At 41.3% G+C, this 20,569-nt stretch overlaps 1 protein-coding gene across 5 annotated transcripts in view; it reads right to left on the reverse strand.

Annotated features, from left to right (window-relative positions):
* nipblb (NIPBL cohesin loading factor b) overlaps positions 1 to 20,569 on the reverse strand; it is a 55,924-nt gene that overhangs the window by 11,960 nt on the left and 23,395 nt on the right. For 3 of the 5 annotated variants that reach the window (XM_063014589.1, XM_063014588.1, XM_063014590.1), the window contains exons 5-28: positions 19,432 to 19,543; positions 19,162 to 19,313; positions 18,656 to 18,807; positions 18,458 to 18,548; positions 17,822 to 18,313; positions 13,476 to 14,768; positions 13,168 to 13,338; positions 11,044 to 11,226; positions 10,772 to 10,843; positions 10,586 to 10,675; positions 10,260 to 10,366; positions 10,093 to 10,179; positions 8,660 to 8,891; positions 6,255 to 6,406; positions 6,082 to 6,162; positions 5,884 to 5,984; positions 3,847 to 3,979; positions 3,665 to 3,747; positions 3,446 to 3,578; positions 2,544 to 2,687; positions 2,366 to 2,452; positions 2,057 to 2,277; positions 414 to 516; positions 2 to 100 (exon numbers count right to left, since the gene is read on the reverse strand). In XM_063014589.1, coding sequence (XP_062870659.1) covers positions 2 to 100; positions 414 to 516; positions 2,057 to 2,277; positions 2,366 to 2,452; positions 2,544 to 2,687; positions 3,446 to 3,578; positions 3,665 to 3,747; positions 3,847 to 3,979; positions 5,884 to 5,984; positions 6,082 to 6,162; positions 6,255 to 6,406; positions 8,660 to 8,891; positions 10,093 to 10,179; positions 10,260 to 10,366; positions 10,586 to 10,675; positions 10,772 to 10,843; positions 11,044 to 11,226; positions 13,168 to 13,338; positions 13,476 to 14,768; positions 17,822 to 18,313; positions 18,458 to 18,548; positions 18,656 to 18,807; positions 19,162 to 19,313; positions 19,432 to 19,543 — 4,571 coding nt within the window. The remainder of the gene's footprint in view (position 1; positions 101 to 413; positions 517 to 2,056; positions 2,278 to 2,365; positions 2,453 to 2,543; positions 2,688 to 3,445; positions 3,579 to 3,664; positions 3,748 to 3,846; positions 3,980 to 5,883; positions 5,985 to 6,081; positions 6,163 to 6,254; positions 6,407 to 8,659; positions 8,892 to 10,092; positions 10,180 to 10,259; positions 10,367 to 10,585; positions 10,676 to 10,771; positions 10,844 to 11,043; positions 11,227 to 13,167; positions 13,339 to 13,475; positions 14,769 to 17,821; positions 18,314 to 18,457; positions 18,549 to 18,655; positions 18,808 to 19,161; positions 19,314 to 19,431; positions 19,544 to 20,569) is intronic. The other 2 variants (XM_063014591.1, XM_063014592.1) reach the window with 2 other exon arrangements.

Genomic DNA, 20,569 nt, shown 5'->3' on the forward strand with positions numbered 1-20,569 from the left:
CCCGTGCCAGTATGCTTGGGTCCACTGCGACCACTTCAGACAGACACTTCATCGCCTTCGTTCGTACAGCGATGGCACTCTCACCCAGCACTCTTAAAATCTAAGCAACACAAAATGTTTGATTTAGTTGCCACATATTGCAAAATACTTCTGACTAAAATACTTCTCAACATTTTAAGGACAAATTTAAAGGGCTTTGCCACCCTTCGCTGCTTTAGCATTGTGACACATTGTGAAATAGGTGTAAGCAATACAGCAAGATGTATTACATCAGTTCCTTAATACAGTGTATAAGACTAAAATAAAAAGCACAGCACCTGGTAATACACAACACACTAAGGAATGTGTATCACACTAATATGATCACAGTAAAATCAGAAAGCTTTACACGATCCGTCTGTGAGTGTGCTTACCTGTGTTAAATAAATATCAAAGCTCTGTGCAAACGGCCTCATGGAGGCCAAATATCGCACAACTAAGCAGGCGTCTTCATAGTCCACAGCGTCAGAGTTCATCCTGAGAAAGAGTACAGATGTGTCAGACAGAGGTTTTTCATCTACCAATTGATTGTTTTTTTCATCTGTGCTTCACTGTTTGGATGTACAGTCTGTAGTCATAAAAATCACATTGTTACACGCATTATCTAAATTTAACTTCCTGCAAGTTTCATAACATGTCTCCTTACTATACCTTCCCATTCATTTATCAGCACCAGGGGTTGGACAATGAAACTGAAACACCTGGTTTTAGACCACAATAATTTATTAGTATGGTGTAGGGCCTCCTTTTGCGGCCAATACAGCGTCAATTCGTCTTGGAAATGACATATACAAGTCCTGCACAGTGGTCAGAGGGATTTTAAGCCATTCTTCTTGCAGGATAGTGGCCAGGTCACTACGTGATGCTGGTGGAGGAAAACGTTTCCTGACTCGCTTCTCCAAAACACCCCAAAGTGGCTCAATAATATTTAGATCTGGTGACTGTGCAGGCCATGGGAGATGTTCAACTTCACTTTCATGTTCATCAAACCAATCTTTCACCAGTCTTGCTGTGTGTATTGGTGCATTGTCATCCTGATACACGGCACCGCCATTGGATGCACATGGTCCTCCAGAATGGTTCGGTAGTCCTTGGCAGTGACGCGCCCATCTAGCACAAGTATTGGGCCAAGGGAATGCCATGATATGGCAGCCCAAACCATCACTGATCCACCCCCATGCTTCACTCTGGGCATGCAACAGTCTGGGTGGTACGCTTCTTTGGGGCTTCTCCACACCGTAACTCTCCCGGATGTGGGGAAAACAGTAAAGGTGGACTCATCAGAGAACAATACATGTTTCACATTGTCCACAGCCCAAGATTTGCGCTCCTTGCACCATTGAAACCGACGTTTGGCATTGGCACGAGTGACCAAAGGTTTGGCTATAGCAGCCCGGCCGTGCATATTGACCCTGTGGAGCTCCCGACGGACAGTTCTGGTGGAAACAGGAGAGTTGAGGTGCACATTTAATTCTGCCGTGATTTGGGCAGCCGTGGTTTTATGTTTTTTGGATACAATCCGGGTTAGCACCCGAACATCCCTTTCAGACAGCTTCCTCTTGCGTCCACAGTTAATCCTGTTGGATGTGGTTTGTCCTTCTTGGTGGTATGCTGACATTACCCTGGATACCGTGGCTCTTGATACATCACAAAGACTTGCTGTCTTGGTCACAGATGCGCCAGCAAGACGTGCACCAACAATTTGTCCTCTTTTGAACTCTGGTATGTCACCCATAATGTTGTGTGCATTGCAATATTTTGAGCAAAACTGTGCTCTTACCCTGCTAATTGAACCTTCACACTCTGCTCTTACTGGTGCAATGTGCAATTAATGAAGATTGGCCACCAGACTGGTCCAATTTAGCCATGAAACCTCCCACACTAAAATGACAGGTGTTTCAGTTTCATTGTCCAACCCCTGTATATGCTCATATTCTGCGACTGCTGCTTGCAAGCTGTATGTAAAATCTTAAGTTTTCACATAATAAGCATATTGCTGAGCGTGTTGCAGCCTTACTTCAGTGTGCTGAACTGCGATGGTGTGGCCCTGATGATGGAGCGCAGAAACTTCTTCCGTGCCTCGGCTTTTTGCATGATCTCACCCGTGGTTTCCACGTCCTTAGCGTGATGCGTTCCTTCTGATCCCTCATCATCCTTTTGATTCTGCGACTTCATGGCTTTCTCTGACTCTGTAGTGGTGTCTCTGAACCACTGAGCAATGTAGAACTTCCTTGCAAACTAGCAGGTCACGATAAAAAAAGGATTTAGAAACTACAAAAACTGGAAAGAGAAAGGAATACATGTACAGTCGTGTAAAGGTGCTTACCAAAAGAGAGGGATCCGTCTCTATATTTTCATTCAGGTAGTCCAACAGGGCTTTCTGCAGCTGCTGGGTCTCGTCATTGCCAGTGGCCTTAAGAGTCAGAATCAACAAAATGAGAATTAATTTAAACAATGAACAGGACAGAGAGCTTTGGCTTTGATCGATATGAGTAACAGTTTACCTCTTTAAGAATGCGGTCTATAGAGCTCTGGTCCATCTTGCTGGTGACTGCGTCTTTGCGCAACCGAGCAGCCACTGTGCCCAGGTAGTCCAAGGAGGCCACTCTTAATGCCATCTCTGTTTGTTTGTTACTGAACTGGTGCACCTATAGACAGGAGACAGTACGGTCATTTGAGTTTGGCATTAAGACTAGTAATAAAGAGTTGAAGGTCTATGTGAACAGTCAGAACTTTCCGAAATGACTCCTGAGGGGCTCGACAGTAAACAATTATCTTATTATTGGATCGCTGGTTTGAGACTCAAAGATGCCAAAGGCATCTGTGTCTGGGTTTCCAGGACGGCATAATTGGTCCTACCCTCTGGGAGGAACAGATTGCATGCCTTTCTTATTAATCAAAGCAGCACTAGTTAAACAGAGATATACAAGGCTCTTAGCACCTTCCAACTGCTCTATGAAACTTGCAAAAACGCAGTGGTTGGCATCCTGTGTGCCTGAGAAAGCATGCTAGTCTCAGAAGCTGTGTGATGGGAAACTTTTTCATGTTTTACCACAGCTTTATCCTGGTCAGGGTCTCTGTGGGTCAGGTTCCCCCAAATCAATGGACACAATGCAGTAACGCACCCAACACTGTGGTGCCTTGGCCATCCACCACCCTCACAGCCAGACACAGCCAATGGTGTTTGTGTGTAGATGCCCGACTGGCTGATTAAAACCCTGGGAGATTCAAACCCTGGATGCCAGCAGTAGTGGGCTAGCGTAATTTTCTGCTACACCACAAAACTTTAACAAAAACTATAAAAATGATCACCAATCACACCAAAACTACAAAAGCCAGCAGTTGACCAGTTAAGAACAACTGGAGGAGTTTAAATATGTCCTTATACCACAACTAAACAACTTACCAGTAACCGGCCCAGGAGACTGAGCAGCAGTTCAGCAGCAGGCCACTCTGGTTTGTTGACTGTCGAGAGCAAATCCTGCACAAAGTTTTCAAACAATGGCCGATAATCCTCCTCACCCTGTTTGCTGCCACACCTAAAATTCAGAAAAAGGGTTGAGGTTAATACTGTCAGCTGGACTGCAGAATTTTACCAATGTAAACACAGTGCTGGAGCTCTTACTTTTTGAGAAAAACTGAAAGGAAGTTTTGGGCTGTTCTCATCGCAGTCTCATATGAGTTCGTGATGAGGACATCCTGGTCCACCTGAAAAGACAAATGTAGACATGATGTAGATTAATATTTCATCTCAGCAAACAAACCTTAAAAAAAATGTAAGATCCAATCTGATGCACATTCACTTACTTTCTTTTCATACTCGTCATCTGTGCTGTCCTTCTCTGTGGGCAGATGCACCACACACTGAATGAGCTGAAGCACCAGAGCAGTTACCATCTGGATATACATGGGTTCCCCATCAACATCACTGCTGTTTAACCTAAAAGACAGACAGGACCATTGAAATGCCCAAAAACTAACAAACTATTCTACACGTTTTTATTTCTGTATTTGTTTTAGACCTTGTGTGAGCTTTTTTAATGCAAAAGTCATATTACACCATTCTAATTAGTGCTAGTTTCATGTGTGGCTCTTAAATCCAACTCATAGCAATGCAACCTTGGTCTCAGTATTTAAATTTTACAGCAGTCCAACTCAACATTTGTAATTCCTTAATGTGGATTACGATAAACCCCAAATACTTGCAAGCTTCAGTAAACATCGGCAATTATATGAAACACTTTAATAAAACAAGTACTGTTCATTCGCAGCAGACACACAAAGCAAAGAGAAAGAAAAGTGCATTCAGTGTTATTTTACAATTTTTTTGGCTATTATTATAGCTCCATTTTAGTAAATTAAGGACTTTTTGCTACCTGGCAGGACACCATGTGATGTTATGCAATTTGAATCATGTGACAAGACAGAGATACACATTTTTGCTATGAAAACTCATTTGTTCTAAAAATGTGATTTTTGTGGACTTTAATTTAATGACCCCTGGCAGCATTCTAGTTCCACACAAAAATGCCATTGTTATGTAATACTGCTGTATTTGTTGGAAGAAAAAACTGTAAATTCCTTGTGTGACAAAGTAAAAATGGTGATTATTGCATCTAAAAATGGATTTATGCCTTTCCATTATAATATAAAGTGATTTTTTTTTATTTTCATTCAATCCGTGCTCTTTCATTTTACCTGTGTATGACAGTTATTGTAAGATAGTAATGTTAATTGCTATTGCTAAGGAAATTGCTAATCAAAGGACACACAGACCTTGCATTTTTATACATTTGTAATTACTAGTACTGGCAAATATGTAAATGAGAATTATGGGATACTGTCATGACCAAATATTACATCACATATTCATGCATCCGGGGAAACGTTCAGTTTTGGTTCTGCTAAAAGCCGGCCACACAACAAAACTGTTGGAGCTGCTGTGTGTACGTCAAAAGAACATTTTATTGCTCAAGCATCACAAATTAACAATACACTTAGTTTCTGTTTTAGGAGATTTTTTTAGCATGTTTTAGGCCTGAAAATAACATCGGTACACTTTTTCTTTCTATTTTGGCACACTGAATCCATAAGGAATTAATATTGTTATGTTTTCTTACTAATGATTTTTTTTTTTTTGCCTTGTTAATGAAGTCAATGACAAAATTTAAAACAGTAAGTCAGGAGCATGATCTGCTCCATGTCTAAAATCAGAGTCAGATTTAAGACACCACAAAGATCTAATATGAGCAGAATATCAGCAACAGTTGTCCTGAGTAACCAAATGACTGAACAAGCTCATCAAGAAAGCGAGCTCTGTTTTGAACTGTCCTCTCCAACCTGTAGAGGAGGTGGGAAAAAGGAGGACGATAGCCAAGCCGTCATCCATCCTGGACAACACCGCACATCCACTACATGAGTCTGTAGGGGACCTAACAAGCTCCTTCAGCACCAGACTCCTCCACCCCCTGTGTAAGAAGGAGCGCTACCGCAGGTCCTTCATTCCAGCAGCCATCAGGGCTTACAACAATAATAATATGTAATGTCACTCATACCTATACTTACATGTTCATGGTGTAATAAGAAGTGCAATATGTAATTTATTACAATAATGCAATACGTAATATATTTTGCGTATTTCTAATGTATATATTATTTTTTTATATATTTTTTTAGAGTAAACAACTACACACTATGTGTGCAATATTTTAACTTAGTTGTATTTCTTTCTGTTTTTCCTGTCTTCCTACTGCTGTAACAAGTTAATTTCCCTAAGGGGATCAATAAAGTCTTATCTTATCTTATCTTATCAAATGTTGAGGTACAAAATAATTATCTGCCTACCTGAAGTTCCTCAAGCTTCTTTTACTGGTGGGCAGTCTGGCGAGGGATGTGAAGATCTCCTCCAGGATCAGCTGCCTATGCTTTTCATATCGGGAGAAGACCTAAAAAGAAATTGCATGAAAAAATATTTAGTTGAATGTTTGCATACTAAAAAAAACACTAAATAAATGCGTGCATTTAAAAATAACAAAAACTCACTGCAGTGACCAGCTTAATGGCACAAAGTTGAAGCTCGCTGACATTCTCCACAAAAAATGGAGTGATGCCCATGGAAGAGACCTGCAGGAGCAAAGACAGGGATTAGCTTATAGAGATCCTTATAACAGAGACACTGCTGACCCCTTAAACTCTGTGAGGGAATGTTCACTCACCTGTAGGATTGTAGTGTCTGTGAGTAGCTGGATCTCCAGCAGTTCTGAGATGTTGCTGACAACGTCACACACTTTGTTGTAGAGCATGACAATTACTCTTTGCTTGTGTGTGGAGCACTTGGCTCGCTTAGCTTTCGAACTCAACACACCGCCTGTCAAGGGTAAAACAGAGAGGGTTAATTAGAGACAATTAGAGACACACTGGGCACTTTGTACAATATACACAGTACAATATTAACATAACTGTGTAAGTGTAAGACATGACAATTGATAACATTATTAATCAGGTCAAGTAAGGACAATTTTAAGATGTGTTCAAAGATAACATAAATATGATATTATAATAAATGCAGTGCCTGCATAAAACTTGACTAGGTCAAAAAGCTTGCCAGTTTCAAATTATAATTTAAGGCGTTTAATTAAAAAGAAACATTATAAAAGCTAATTAGCAAATCGATGACACTTATTTCTAGACAATAAACCACATTAAACATTAACATTAAACCACACACTGTCCATTTTATCAGCTCCACTTACCATATAAAAGCACTTTGTAGTTCTACAATACAAATACTTTTCTAACCTCCTTTTACTCTGTTCTTCAATGGTCAGGATCACTACAGAGCAGGTATTATTTAGGTGGTGGATCATTCTCAGCACTGCAGTGACACTGACATGGTGGTGGTGTTTTAGTGTGTGTTGTGCTGGTATGAGTGGATCCGACACAGCAGCGCTGACTGAGTTTTTAAACACCTCACTGTCACTGCTAGACTGAGAATAGTCCACCAACCAAAAATATCCAGCCAACAGCACCCCATGGGCAGCGTCCTGTGACCACTGATGAAGATCACTGATGACCAACTCAAACAGCAGCAATAGATAAACGATCGTCTCTGACTGTACATCTACAAGGTGGACCAACCAGGTAGGAGTGTCTAATAGAGTGGACATGGTATTTAAAAACTCCAGCAGCGTTGCTGTGTCTGATCCACTAATACCAGCACAACACACACTAGTACACCACCACCATGTCATTGTCACTGCAGTGCTGAGAATGATCCACCACCTAAATAACACCTGCTCTGTGGTGGTCCTGTGGGGGTCCTGACCATTGAGAAATAAAGTAACAGGAGGTTAAAGAAGTATGTCGAGAAATAGATGGACTACAGTCAGTAATTGTAGAACTACAAAGTACTCCTATATGGTAAGTGGAGCTGATAAAGTGGACAGTGAGTGTAGAAACAAGGAGGTGGTTTTAATGTTATGGCTGATCAGTGTATAAAAATTGTAAAATAAATTGTGAAAAGTAAAATTAGATCATTTTTATTGTGCCAAACATTTAAAGGAAAAGACTTCTTTTAGCACAGCAACGTTAGAAATACCTGTACATAAAAAGAACAAAATGTGAGACAGTAAAGAACCCACTAGAGGGCGATGTTGATTTAAATAAAAAATATAACGTTGCTTTTTATAATAAAATGTTACAACAGGTGTCACAAACCGTTCAGTAGTATCATGGGTTTACCATAAAATCTATATTTATAGCCCAGTTTTTTGGTGCACACATTACAAAGCGTTACATCACATTCTCTCTGCAACCAGAACTTTAATGACCCTCAGCAAGGTTCCAGCATGAAGGTTTAATTAAATAACTAAAAAGAATGAATAAAAGTTAGAAATGTAGAAAAGTAAATTCAAAGAACATGCACTATATATAAAAACACATTAGGCAGCAGAGAACTTTATGGCACCTTGACCAGGTAAGTGTTAAGTGTAAAATTCCCCTGACAATAAAACCTTGTCTCCTGCACACAATTGGCTAACATCTGCTGAATGGGAAAGCTGGAGGGATTCCTCATTATTGCTGAAATTACCGTCTGCATAGAGACCGAGGATAGCGATCGGTGTGTGACTGACTGTAAGTGATACTGATCCCCAAATTAACACTTGCACAGGTGAAAGTATGCAGTTGGCAACTGCACATGCCTTGGAGAGGGCGCATATTGGTATGGTCTTCCTCAGCTGGGGTAGGGGTCAGCAGCATTAGAGGAAAAATATATGCAGGGATATGACTAAATAAAAAATAAACTACTGTACAGACATCAACTTATCTAGCTAAGTTTTGCTGTAATTTAATGCATGCTGAGAAACAGCCAGTTTACCATAAAGCAGCTGAAATAATTTTATTTCTATGGTCCAACTTTATTTTATGATTGCACGGAAACCCCCAAACATTGTGAATGTTGAGTGTTTCATGGCAAGTGTGTGAATGAGTGTAATTAAGTTAGATAACATGTAGGCTGTCAAGAGTAAACAACGCAAAATCAAGACATCACCCGTAAAGCATGAGTGTTAAAGGAGCTTAAGCCAGAATCAAACCACAATCCGCCTTATAACAAACTGACCTCCATGAGGATCCACTCTGTAGACAGGGTCATACTGGGGGTAGAGTGTGTTCTGCAAATGAAACTTTGTATACTGTAACACCCTCTCAATCACATCCTCAATGTAGACGGCCTTGGGCATGCGCAGCGAGGTCATGATGTTCAGAGAAGTCAAGCAGGAGTCAGCGGATTTGGTGACCCGCTCCATGATGAGGTCCCGCCACAGACGTTCCTCGTCCTCTGCGTCGTTATCCTGGAAAACAGAGGGAGTATTTGTTGTGATTTACCTAGAAATCAGTAAGGCTTTTATTGTCATTATACACCGACCAGGCATAACATTATGACCACTGACAGGTGAAGTGAATAACACTGATTATCTCTTCATCACGGCACCTGTTAGTAGGTGGGATATATTAGGCAGCAAGTGAACATTTTATCCTCAAAGTTGAGCGAGTTTGACAAGGGCCAAATTGTAATGGATAGACGATTGTGATGGGTCAGAGCATCTCCAAAACTGCAGCTCTTGTGGGGTGTTCCCGGTCTGCAGTGGTCAGTATCTATCAAAAGTGGTCCAAGGAAGGAACAGTGGTAAACCGGCGAAAGGGTCATGGACGGCCAAGGCTCACTGATCCACGTGGGGAGAGAAGGCTGGCCCGTATGGTCCGATCCAACAGACGAGCTACTGTAGCTCAAATTGCTGAAGAAGTTAATGCTGGTTCTGATAGAAAGGTGTCAGAATACACAGTGCATCTCAGTTTGCTGCGTATGGGGCAGCAAAAGGGGAACCATCACAATATTGTGGTCATAATGTTATGCCTCATCGGTGTATAATTCATATAATGAAATTGCCGAAGCTAAAACCTGGGTGCAATACAAACAGACAGAAGACCAATATTTAGTTTTAAATAAACAGATAACAGATAAGATCAACATAGAAAAAAACAGACATGACAAACTAATACTAAAACAATAGCCACAGTAAACCAGATGTCATATTGCACATTTGAATTTCACACAGGTAATACCAACCCACAGTGGTTATTGCACATAAAAACAATTTGTGGGTGTTTGTTGTTTAAGGTCCTTATGGACCAGGGGAAGAAACTGTTCTTGAACCTGGAGGTACGAGCTATTCAGTACTGGACAAGCTAGCTTAAAATGTTGTCAGGTGAGATTAATGAGACAGCTAAACTTAGCTAAAGTTAATTCAAGGTATGAGATCAAAACCTAATAATTGGGCACCTTAAACAAAATGTAGTATTTCTAAATATCAACCAGAACTGGCTTTATAAGCAAGTTTTACAAACTACCTGATTCAAGAATGAACAGAACCACTTGGTCACCAAAAAGTGCAGTTAAACTAGGGCTACTGCACAGCACTGTTATCTTTATCCCAGATTTAAACTGTGTAAAGGTACGAGGAAGAGCAGCACCGTTATGAAAGCTACACTTACATGGTTAATGTGCGTGGAGAGCTTTGAACCATCCTGGATGTTCTTTTCTAATATGCCCAGCACTTTCACGAGCTTATCAGATGGAATCTGCAAAGCAAAAAGCTCAGAGTTAAAATGAGACACATGACTGGATGACTTGTGATGAAGCTAAGCAGGAAGCAGAGTACCCTATGTGTGATGCCCATGGCTTTGATTTTGGCTGATTCACTGCTCAGCTCTGACAGCTGGTGTTTCCCGAGGAGCAGCTCCTGAGGAATCTCATCGTCATCTGCATCTAAATTTGGAATAAATATAAATGGGGTGAAGAGCATGGCACATAATATAATGCAAAATGTTTCAATGATATACAGAACATTTGCTAACATATGCAACAACAATAAAGGAAGGGAAAAGAAGTGGATCAGTGGAGGTACTGTTGTAAAAAAGACATCAATGATCAAGACACTGACAGCCATAGCATCAATCAAACTGGTGAACACCAAAAGCTACATACTTAATGAAGTCAAGTCAACATCTTCCAGGTTTTCTAAAATGTTGTCCAGACTTGCCAGGAACCTCTTGAATGTAGAGGAGTCCATCATTTCTGTAGAGGAAAAAAAAAAAATCCAAAAATGATAAAGGTAATGGGTATTAGCATCAAGCCCACAGTAAAATGCTGACAGACAAAGCGTAAACATACCTTCTGGAGTGAGCTTCGGTTCATAGGCTTTCCTCTTCTTTTGCTTCTCCTTCATCTTCATCTTTTTAAGTACTGAAAAGGAAAAAGTTATTCGGTAAGGTGCTGTCTTTTACAACACAATGGTTACCTTTATGTCAGGATGTCAAATGTCATTTTAGTATGTTGTTTTCATATGCGATCTTGTAGGGTCCAATGTTTTGTAGATCTTGACGCCTGAAGATCACTATAATGTATTGAGTTCCTTTCCCATTTTTCAAGTCTTCGAAACTTACGGTCACTCATGCTGGGAGGGGGAGTCTCTTCGGCAGAATCATCCGGACTTTGGTCTCTGTATCGGCTTCCTGAGCCTCTGCGACCTTCATGGTGGCCTCCTCCACTCCGTCTGCGCTCTCCGGCTTTTCTGTCCTCAAACTCCCACGTCCGGTCCCTGTCCTTCTTTGATCGCTTGGGAGCGGCTAAGGATAACAAAACTCACAGATCAAACTTTGAGGCAAAATGTGAACTGAGAGGACCAAAATTATGCAAACCAAAGAGATGTTTTAAACTTCATTTTGGAAGCAGAACCAGTGCTTGAAGAGGCACTGATAAAATTTAAAAAACAAACAAAAAAAATGCAATAAAAACAGCACTGGACATTACACAGCTGTTAATCTTCTGCATGTCCAAGAACTTGAGGCTACATACCAACCAAATGTGACACACTATTTAGGGTGGAAATAACTGAAACACAGTTTGAGTATTGGAGCTTATTTTTTGTTGGTAATACTTTCTCTCAGCTGTTACTAATGTTTCATTATACTAAACACTTTCTGTAAGAAAACCATGTCTTGTCTTTTGGTAGCGTCTTAACACCTTTTTATAAGATACAGTACATCAGATCTGAGTAGATGCACATGCTAGCTGACTGGCAAGCACTGGAAGTGGTTCTAATCTCTTTGCTCTGTTACACTATATGGACAAAAGTATTGGAACATCCGTTTTAGCTACTGAATTTGTGTTTCAGCTACATAAACAATTTCTAACAGACGTAATTAATCAATAACATAAAGGAAATGAAATGCTGTCAGCTTTGCAGCAATTCTATTTTCTAGCGCGACTGTACCCCTGTGCACAAAGCAAGCCTTATAAAGACATTAAGCTTGGTTTAAAGAAACTCCAAAGGCCTGTTCAGAGCTCTGACCTCAGCCCCAATAAAAAGCTTTGAAATAAACTGGAACATCAATTGAGTGCACACGAGTGCCCAGCCATACAAATGCTCTTCTGTCTGAATCAGCACAAATTCCCACAGACATGTTTCAAAAAGTCTTGTGGGATGCCTTCCCAGATAGGTGGCTGTTATAGCTGAAAAGTTAAAAAAATAAGTCTATTTTAATACCACTTGTATTCTGTGTAATGAGTCCATGATCAGGCCATATAGTGTATCTAAGGGTGCTGCATGTGTAAAGCCAGGGTTAAGGTTAATATGATCTCTACTGTGCTCTGTATGGCTCAGAGGCATATATTATGTTATGTGGTCTATTCTCTAAGGCAGTAGGAGCGAGTATCACAGGCTCACTTTCACAAGTCATTTCAAACCTGACTGATAAAAAGGGTTTCAACTGCCACCATAATGTTTTCAACCGGAATAAGTCACACAGAAACAACAGTTACTTGTTACAAGATTCTTCAGTTTACAAGTTCAATGTCAAACACAGTCATAGACAATGTTATAGCTCTAATTCACCTCACTGGCATGTCTTTGAACTGTGGGAGGAAACCGGCGCTCCCGGAGGAAACCCACGCAGACATGAGGAGAACATGAAAACTCCACACAGGAAGGACCCGGACCATGCCGCCCTCTTGTTGCAAAATAAATGTTTATTATTATACTGTTGTTATTATTACAATTATCATTTAGCACCATCAAGACTATCCTGACTCCTAGCAACTATAGGGATGTTCATAGTATTTCTCCAGAACATCCAGTCTTCCTAAGAGCTAATTTATTATTCCTCTAATTGATCCATCCATCTATTTGCTGGGCGTCCTCTTCCACTTTTACCTTAAGGTCTTTCAAGCATAACTGTCTTTTCCAATGAACTTGTTCTTAATATATAGGCCCAAAATAACAGTTTCAGTGTGCTTATCTGAGCTTTGTGTGAGAGGTTATGTTTGGTTGAGGATCCATTTGTTTGCCTTCTTTCCTATCCATGGTACTCTCAAAAGTTTTAGCAGGCACCAAAGTTCAAAGGCATGGCTATTCCTCCAGGCCCACTTTTTTAACTGAAATATGTGGACTGCTAAAACACCGTGACACTGACCACTCGGCAGTCTGGACAACTGGAACTTAATAAACATCTCTGTTCGATGCTGTTTCAAAAGCAAAAATCAATGCATGAAAGGAGAATTGTACTCACATTCTGATCCACCATCTTCATCCGAGCTGACTTCGGCATACTTGGGCTTCTCGTTGATCGTACTGCGCTTGCGTTTGTTCATCTTCACCCTCTCACACAGAGGCATGGTGGACTCGATTTCTGCAAGCAGATGAGGAGGAAGCTCCTTGAGCACCGACTCATCAATGCCCCCTTGAAACAGGTTAACAAAAACCGTTACTCGTTTGTTTAAGTTAATCCAGGCTTCTCAAACAAGCCTCTATGCACTGGGTCATCCCGACTGTGCAAACTGCAAGCTTCAATAACATCTTGTCACCTAAGGGACTTACCTTTTGAAGACTTTCCGTAGGAAGGCCTGTTCTTGCTGGATTTGGAGCTGCCTGAATGTCTGTCTTTGATGATTTTCTGCACTTCGTCAATAGAAAGCTTCTGCAGAACCACTACAGGTTTTGGCCGTTTGGTGATGTCCTCCAGGCCTAGCCTCTCCAGTTTTACCCGTGGTTGGCCAAATATCTCCCCGGATCGCCGGGTGTCCGAGTTTCCTTCCTTTCTGTCTCTCCCGTCTTTGCCTTCCTTTCTGTCTTTACTGTCTTTCCCATCTTTACTGTCTTTATCATCCCTTCCATCTTTCCCGTCCTTGTCACGCTTCAGTTTGGGAATGACAAAATTCTTCAAAGCACCAGACTTGCCACCGAGAAGGTAATCAGGGAACTCACTAACCTTACTGTCAGAGGAGGGTTGCTTAGAGCCATCAGAGCTTTTTCTGTGCCCATCAGAACTTCGCCTTTCCTCTTTGCTGCTGGGTGGTTTGAGGTCAGTACGAGGACGGCTTGAGTCGGAACCGTTTCCCCTCTCCTGTTTCACACGGGGACTGTCAGGTCGAGAGCGGTGCTCGGGAGAACGTCTGTCTCGGTGCTCTCTGGAATCAGGCCGGTTTTTCCGCTCGCGGTCTCTGTCTTTGTCTCGACTGGAGCGATCCTGCTCTGACCTGCTGGACGATTTCGGTGTGTCCGGCCGTCGGATTTTGGAGCCGTCACTGCTACGGTCCCTGTCCCGCTCACGATCTTTGTGTTTCTCTTCCCTCCCATCCCGGGAGACTTCAGTGCGCCCGTCAGGTTTCCTTGGAGTCTCGGGTCGACTTTTGTCAGGCTTGCTGTCGTGCCTGTGCTTTGACGATTCTGGACGTTTGTCTGAGCTCTGCTTTCCAGAGGACTCACGCCGACTGTCCTGCTTGTGTTTTGGCGTCTCGGGGCGAGCATCTGACAAAGTTTTCTGCTGTTTGATGACTTCAGGCCTGCCGTCTGGGGCTGATTGGATCTCCCCATCGGTCTTTGACTTGAGTCTCAGTACCCCAGAGTCTGTGCTGTCCTCAGAACAACGCTGGGCCTCCTGGGCTGGCATGGGGCAGGAGTCAAGCTGGCTCTCTGTTCTGCCTGCCTGCTGAAGGTCTATGCTGACCATGAGCGCTGGACGGTTAGCCCCATTACTGGCAGCGCTGGCCTCCTGGGGAGTCGGTTTGTTCCCTGCACTGCCCCCACCACCCACTCCTGGACCTCCAGCAGTACCAGCAGCACCAGGCTCCTGAGGGTATGAGTCTTGCTTCCTCTTCTTTAGAGGTTTGTCTAATTACACAAGTGACAAATAGTCATTAAACATGTATGCAAGACTTTAAATAAATCTACTTGTTTTACAGTAATATGAAAATGATATAAACTATGATTTTTATGGAGAATACTAGACCCAGCTGACCCTTTAAAAGGAGGGAGAATTTGCTGAAATACACGTTAGTTACAGGTAGGTTTACTGCACAAAAATCTGGTTTTCTATAAATAGATGTACTTTATATAGCCCAAAGGGAAATTTAGTCCTGACCACTGATGTCAGTAACGTGTTACTTAGTAACGCGTTACTCTAATCTGACCGCATTTTTCAGTAACGAGTAATCTAACGCGTTACTATTTCCAATCCAGTAATCAGATTAAAGTTACTTATCCAAGTTACTGTGCGTTACTATTTTTGTCATTTTCCTTAGTAAAAAGATATATTTTTGCTTTCTTCTTGCGTCTCGGGGAGTGACGTCTGTCCTATGCGACAATTAAGTCACGGGCTGCGTCCGGAATCGCATACTTACAGAGTACGTACTAGATTGGAGGAAGTATGCACTACTCGGCCGGTAAAGAAGTACATCTTACCAACGTCAAGTGATGACGTGGGGACGTGATGACGTAATATCACCATAGTTACAGACTCATTACAAACACCACTCACCAAAATTTAGGATATTTATCGTCTTTTTGTTATTTATTTGTCTTTAAAAAATTTTATTTTATTTATCTTACTTACACTTGTGAACAGAGGACTCCGTTTTCCACTATCTTTCTTGTTTCTTATTCCGCTTCAATCGCCTACGCAGCTCCAGTTGCATTATGGGATACATTAGCGGACCGCATTATATAACTAATAAAGTAACTTGTAATCTAACTTAGTTACTTTTAAAATCAAGTAATCTATAAAGTAACTAAGTTACTTTTTAAAAGAGTAATCAGTAATCAGATTACTTTTTCAAGGTAACTATGCCATCACTGGTCCTGACCATTGAAGAACAGGGTGAAAGCAGGTTAAAAAGGTATGTAGAAAACAGATGGACTACAGTCAGTAATTGTAGAGCTACAAAGTGCTTCTTTATGGTAAGTGGAGCTGATAAAATGGACAGTGTGTGTATAAGGCATAAACAGGGACTGAACCTGTGATCGTAGGTTTACAATGCCATTTATGTTACAGTTGTTGTAGTATACTTTTCATTTATAATATGATTTTCATTTACCAAATCAGCAAATAACTTAAATTCTCATAGCATCTAAGATAACTTATTTCCGCCAAGTATGGAAACATAAAACATAGTGGTGGCTTTAAAACAGTTTGTTTTTGATTTGCATATCAGTGATCTGTGTTATGTGAATCCACATGACCGTGACGGTATCATAGGTCATTACTAGAGATGTACCGATCGGGGTTTTTGACGCCGATTTCGATCTCCGATTTCTTTTCAGAGCGATCGACCGATAGACGATTCCGATGGGGGGGGTCAACCTGTGGTTCGCGAGTGCCTGACCAGGGGGTGTGGCGGCATTGCGAGATTTTTTTACTTATAAAACTAAAGCAATTCATTTTTCACCCACGGGAGACATATCTCATTAGTCTAACTGACCACACACACACACAGGTTAGCTGTTATCCAGTTCAGTCTGAAAAAACCTTAAAAGTAGGACGAACAGTGAAGATAAACCGGTGTCAGAAGCATTGACGTGTGTGTGCCTTTAAGAGAGACGCTCTGTTCACAGTATCGACATAAGTGATTCATGATTCATTTTATGCGAAGCGTAAGTTTCTCTTCTCAGTTATCTCTCCGTGTCTACTGTTATTAATTAATGTCATGGTTTTAAATAAACACCAGCTACTACAGAACATTTTGTGTGACTCTCTTACATTAAAAAGCTTCATTAAACTGCTATTACCACAGATCTGTAACTGAGTCAGACTCGTTCCATCTGTGGAGCTAAAAGTTTTCTGTCAGTCAGAGCAGATGATCCTGAACTATGTATGATGCACAACGTTAATGATGTTATTTTAGGTCGTGAAGAGCTTTCACGATGGTTTCTGTACGATGGTTGATGAATGGTGATGTGATGGTTGGTGCTTTGTAGCTCAAAGTCTGGATCAATCCACCGAGCTGTTAAGCTTAACGTGGTCTTTATATATCACACGATCGGATCGGCTACATTTGGGAAATATCGCCGATCACCGATAGCATATTTTGATAAAAAATCGGCCGATATCGATTTATAGCCGATCGATCGTTCCATCTCTAGTCATTACCAACTTAGTTTAATGCTTTAATGTAATAGTCAAGCTTATTAGAAAGTATACACACTGTGAAAGACAGACGCCATCAGGTAATCTGTATGATCTTTGATGAGACAACCCAAAATAAAAGGAAATAAACAAAGAGCTTAAATCAAATGGAGCTAAAATACCCTACAGGCTTACTTCCAGTGGCACAAATTTACCAATTTATTCTTTTATAGCACGACTCAGCTGTAACTCAACTATCAAAAATCAATGCTAACAGAATATCATTTAAAAAAGCAATCTAGGGAATATAGAGTTCTTCCCTTGCTTGACACAAACATGTAAATGGTCTGGATTTCTCAAGTTCTTTAAAAATGGGGGGTGTATTTTTATTGTAACCATTACCTTAAGTTATAGAACAAACAGATTTACAGAAACAGGGAGCACAGAAAGACTATTTATGTATTAGTTGTTTACTTTCTTAAAAAAGCTTCCTACCGGCCAGACGGACGTCTGCACTCATGTGATTGGAAGGTGCATCTGTCAGTGTGTTCTCAGAGCAGCCCCAAGCCCCAATAAAGTAATAGTTTTGCCCAGTAAAGGCAGAACAATATACTGTTGTGACCTCTGAATACAAGTCAAGCCAGCTAAATTCAACAGTTTGGTCAATCTAAGGAAAACTTTACAACCGGTTTCCTGAACCAGATTTAGTCTCTTTAGTTTAGTCCAACATTACACTTTAACTAATACTAACAAGCATCAATAAAAACATGCCAGTTTTAAAACCAAACGCACACAAAAAAGTAAGCCAAAAAGAAAGTTCTACCTTTATCCTGAACCTCCTTGGAGCAGCGTTCCCGCTCAATGGCCGACTCACGCTCTATCCTTTCTATCTCGGCCAGGGCGTCCAATTCAGCCTCGTCAAAAGGTGTCCCGCTGACTGCTCCGGGCTGTTTGGCTGCTACAGCACCTGCGTTCTGCAGCACCGTCACCTGTTGGTACGCCGACTGTTCCCGAAAACTGTTGCAGGGCAGATCGTTCTCGCCGTCCGAGTTTTGTTCCATGCCAGCAGGCATCAGCTCGCCGGGTTGCTCCGTCTCGGCTGACTTTACCCGCGATAGCTTTAGCGTCAACTTGGTGGAGTCTTTTGAGGGAGAGCTGACAATGTCGTACATGGCACCTTTGTCACCTTCCTCCTTTATTAGTTTTTTCTGCTTCTTCTTACGCTCAGGCGAGTCCAACAGTAGGTCCGAAGCGGCGTCCCGTGGTGAGGTGTATGGGGGCGGGGACTGAAGGATCAGAGGTGGCCGAGAACCTACTATGACAAAAGCAACACAGTGCAATTGAATTTTAAAGTGTGCTTTTTTAAAAATGTCAAACAGCTAGTGTAAACATAGCAATCTGAAGCTAATAACACAATGCTAACAAGTGTGACTACTTATCTAAAACCCTTGACATCTACCTTTTGGAGTCCCTTCGCTTCCAGAAGGAGAACACACTGACTGGGGCGATCGGAGAGGGAAGGATGCATTTCTCATGGAAGGATCACTCTCCTAAAAAGCACAACCATCATGGTTAGACATCACTTTAATTCTCCTATTGCTAAATGTAACCAGGTCTGTTACACGATGCTTAAGTATTAGTTCAATAATGTGCTCACCTCACTTCCCAGTCTGTGGACTATGTTCATGTACTCTTCATTGGAGCAGTGTCGTGCGTTGTGATTGGAGGAGTTACTTGACATTTGCCCAGACACTTTGTTGTCATGGATGTTTCTTATACCCCCAGGCACCATAGGACTAGCCACAGAGACTGCAAAAAATAGTAATCTACATGAATGCCAATTCCAGACATTACCCAGATCATATGTAAGAAACAATTAAGCCAGTATTTAAGCCCTGCATGTCATGCATTATGCATAATAAATATAAGAATAGGCTACTTTAGCTATATTTGGCTATTTTAGCCAGTTTTGTAATCTATCCACTGCAATATCACGCATAGAATACACACTATAAAAAATGTAACACACATAATAATATATATAATAACTATTAATTTCAGCTCTAGTAAAAGAAGTAAAAGAAACCAAACACATCTGGTATTTGAAAAATGTAATATTGTTTTGTTGAACAATTTCTTTAAGCACTTCTGATCTAAACCAACCTTGGATCTGTTGGTGCTGTGAGTAGCTGGGAGGGTGAGGGTACTGCATGTAGCCAGCGGGACTCTGTGGAGCATAGGGACTGGGCACAGGGCTGTTTTGCTGGGGCATAAATCGGGCGCCGGATCCCGTTTGAGGCTGAACGAAGCGACCGCTGGGACAAAGAAAAATAAATGTCAGAATAAAACGATCAAGATGTTCAGAATAAAACGATCAAGATGTTCAGAATGAAATCCACCCTGTTTTTAATGGAAAAACCACTAGCGAAGTACCTGGGAGGGCTGGGAGTAACAGTGGTTTGCTGGTAGTTTGTGGATGCTGGGCTGCCATGAATGGAATTCTGAGACATCTTGTATGGTGGCATCATTGGCTGTTGCATGATACCTTTAATTAAAAAAATAAATGAATAAATAATTAATTCATTACACAAAACAGCTGCAATAAAACAGACAGTTTTACCAGTGGATTAGTTTTAGCATTCAGATTAGTATACATGACCTCATATACAGGAAGAAAAGAGAGAGCAAGGCCACATTAGTCAGAGTATGTTTAAAATGCAAACTTAGTAAACTCCTTTTTAACCTAATTGAAACAAACCAGTTCTTGTTACAACACAAAATCTAAGACGGGGTTTTAGGACAAGGACATGAAACTTATTAGAATGTACGTCAGTGTACAATTCACACATTGCTTTTTGATTCATTGTTGAAAACAACAAAAGAACACAAGGAGCACAGAGTTTGCAAACACCCTACTGCCCACTCACAGTTTTTCCTCTGCCACTTTCGGCTGCTCCCAAATTAAGAGGGTCACCACAATGGATCATGGTTTACATACCTGATTTGGCACAGTCCTTTCTGACACATCCCTTTTTATTGTAGTGTGAGTTTGGGACTGGCACTGAGAAAGCACTGACAAGCACACACACCCTAATGGCTGGGCTGTTCAGCACCCCCATCCCAGTCTCAGACATAGCCAATCACATCTGTGTAGACAACCAACTCATCCCTAGCACTGCTAAGATTTCAACCCTGAATCTCAGTGGTAGCATATTTTATCACACCACATGAATGCCCTTACTGCCCACCTACAGCATTAAGTACAAATAATTTTGAACTCTCATTTTTATGCTGTTTAACAACACAGTACATCTGTTATTTAAATGTTACATTTTCTCCCAATCCAGTCACTGTAAATTCTCCACAATTCCACTTCCACAATTCCACTGGCCAAGAAGAGCAGCAGACCAGCACCCGCCCCCTTTGATATGTGTACAGTCTCCAGACACTTCTTTACACTAGCCAGCAATGGATTATCACTGAGTCAGTGTGGAGTGTATATGTGTATCCTCCACTACAGACCAGACAGCAGAGGTGGCTATTGCAGCAGCAATGAGCACAAAAATCTACC

This window comes from Trichomycterus rosablanca, chromosome 18, assembly GCF_030014385.1.
Source record: "Trichomycterus rosablanca isolate fTriRos1 chromosome 18, fTriRos1.hap1, whole genome shotgun sequence".
NCBI classification, from domain to species: Eukaryota; Metazoa; Chordata; class Actinopteri; order Siluriformes; family Trichomycteridae; genus Trichomycterus; species Trichomycterus rosablanca.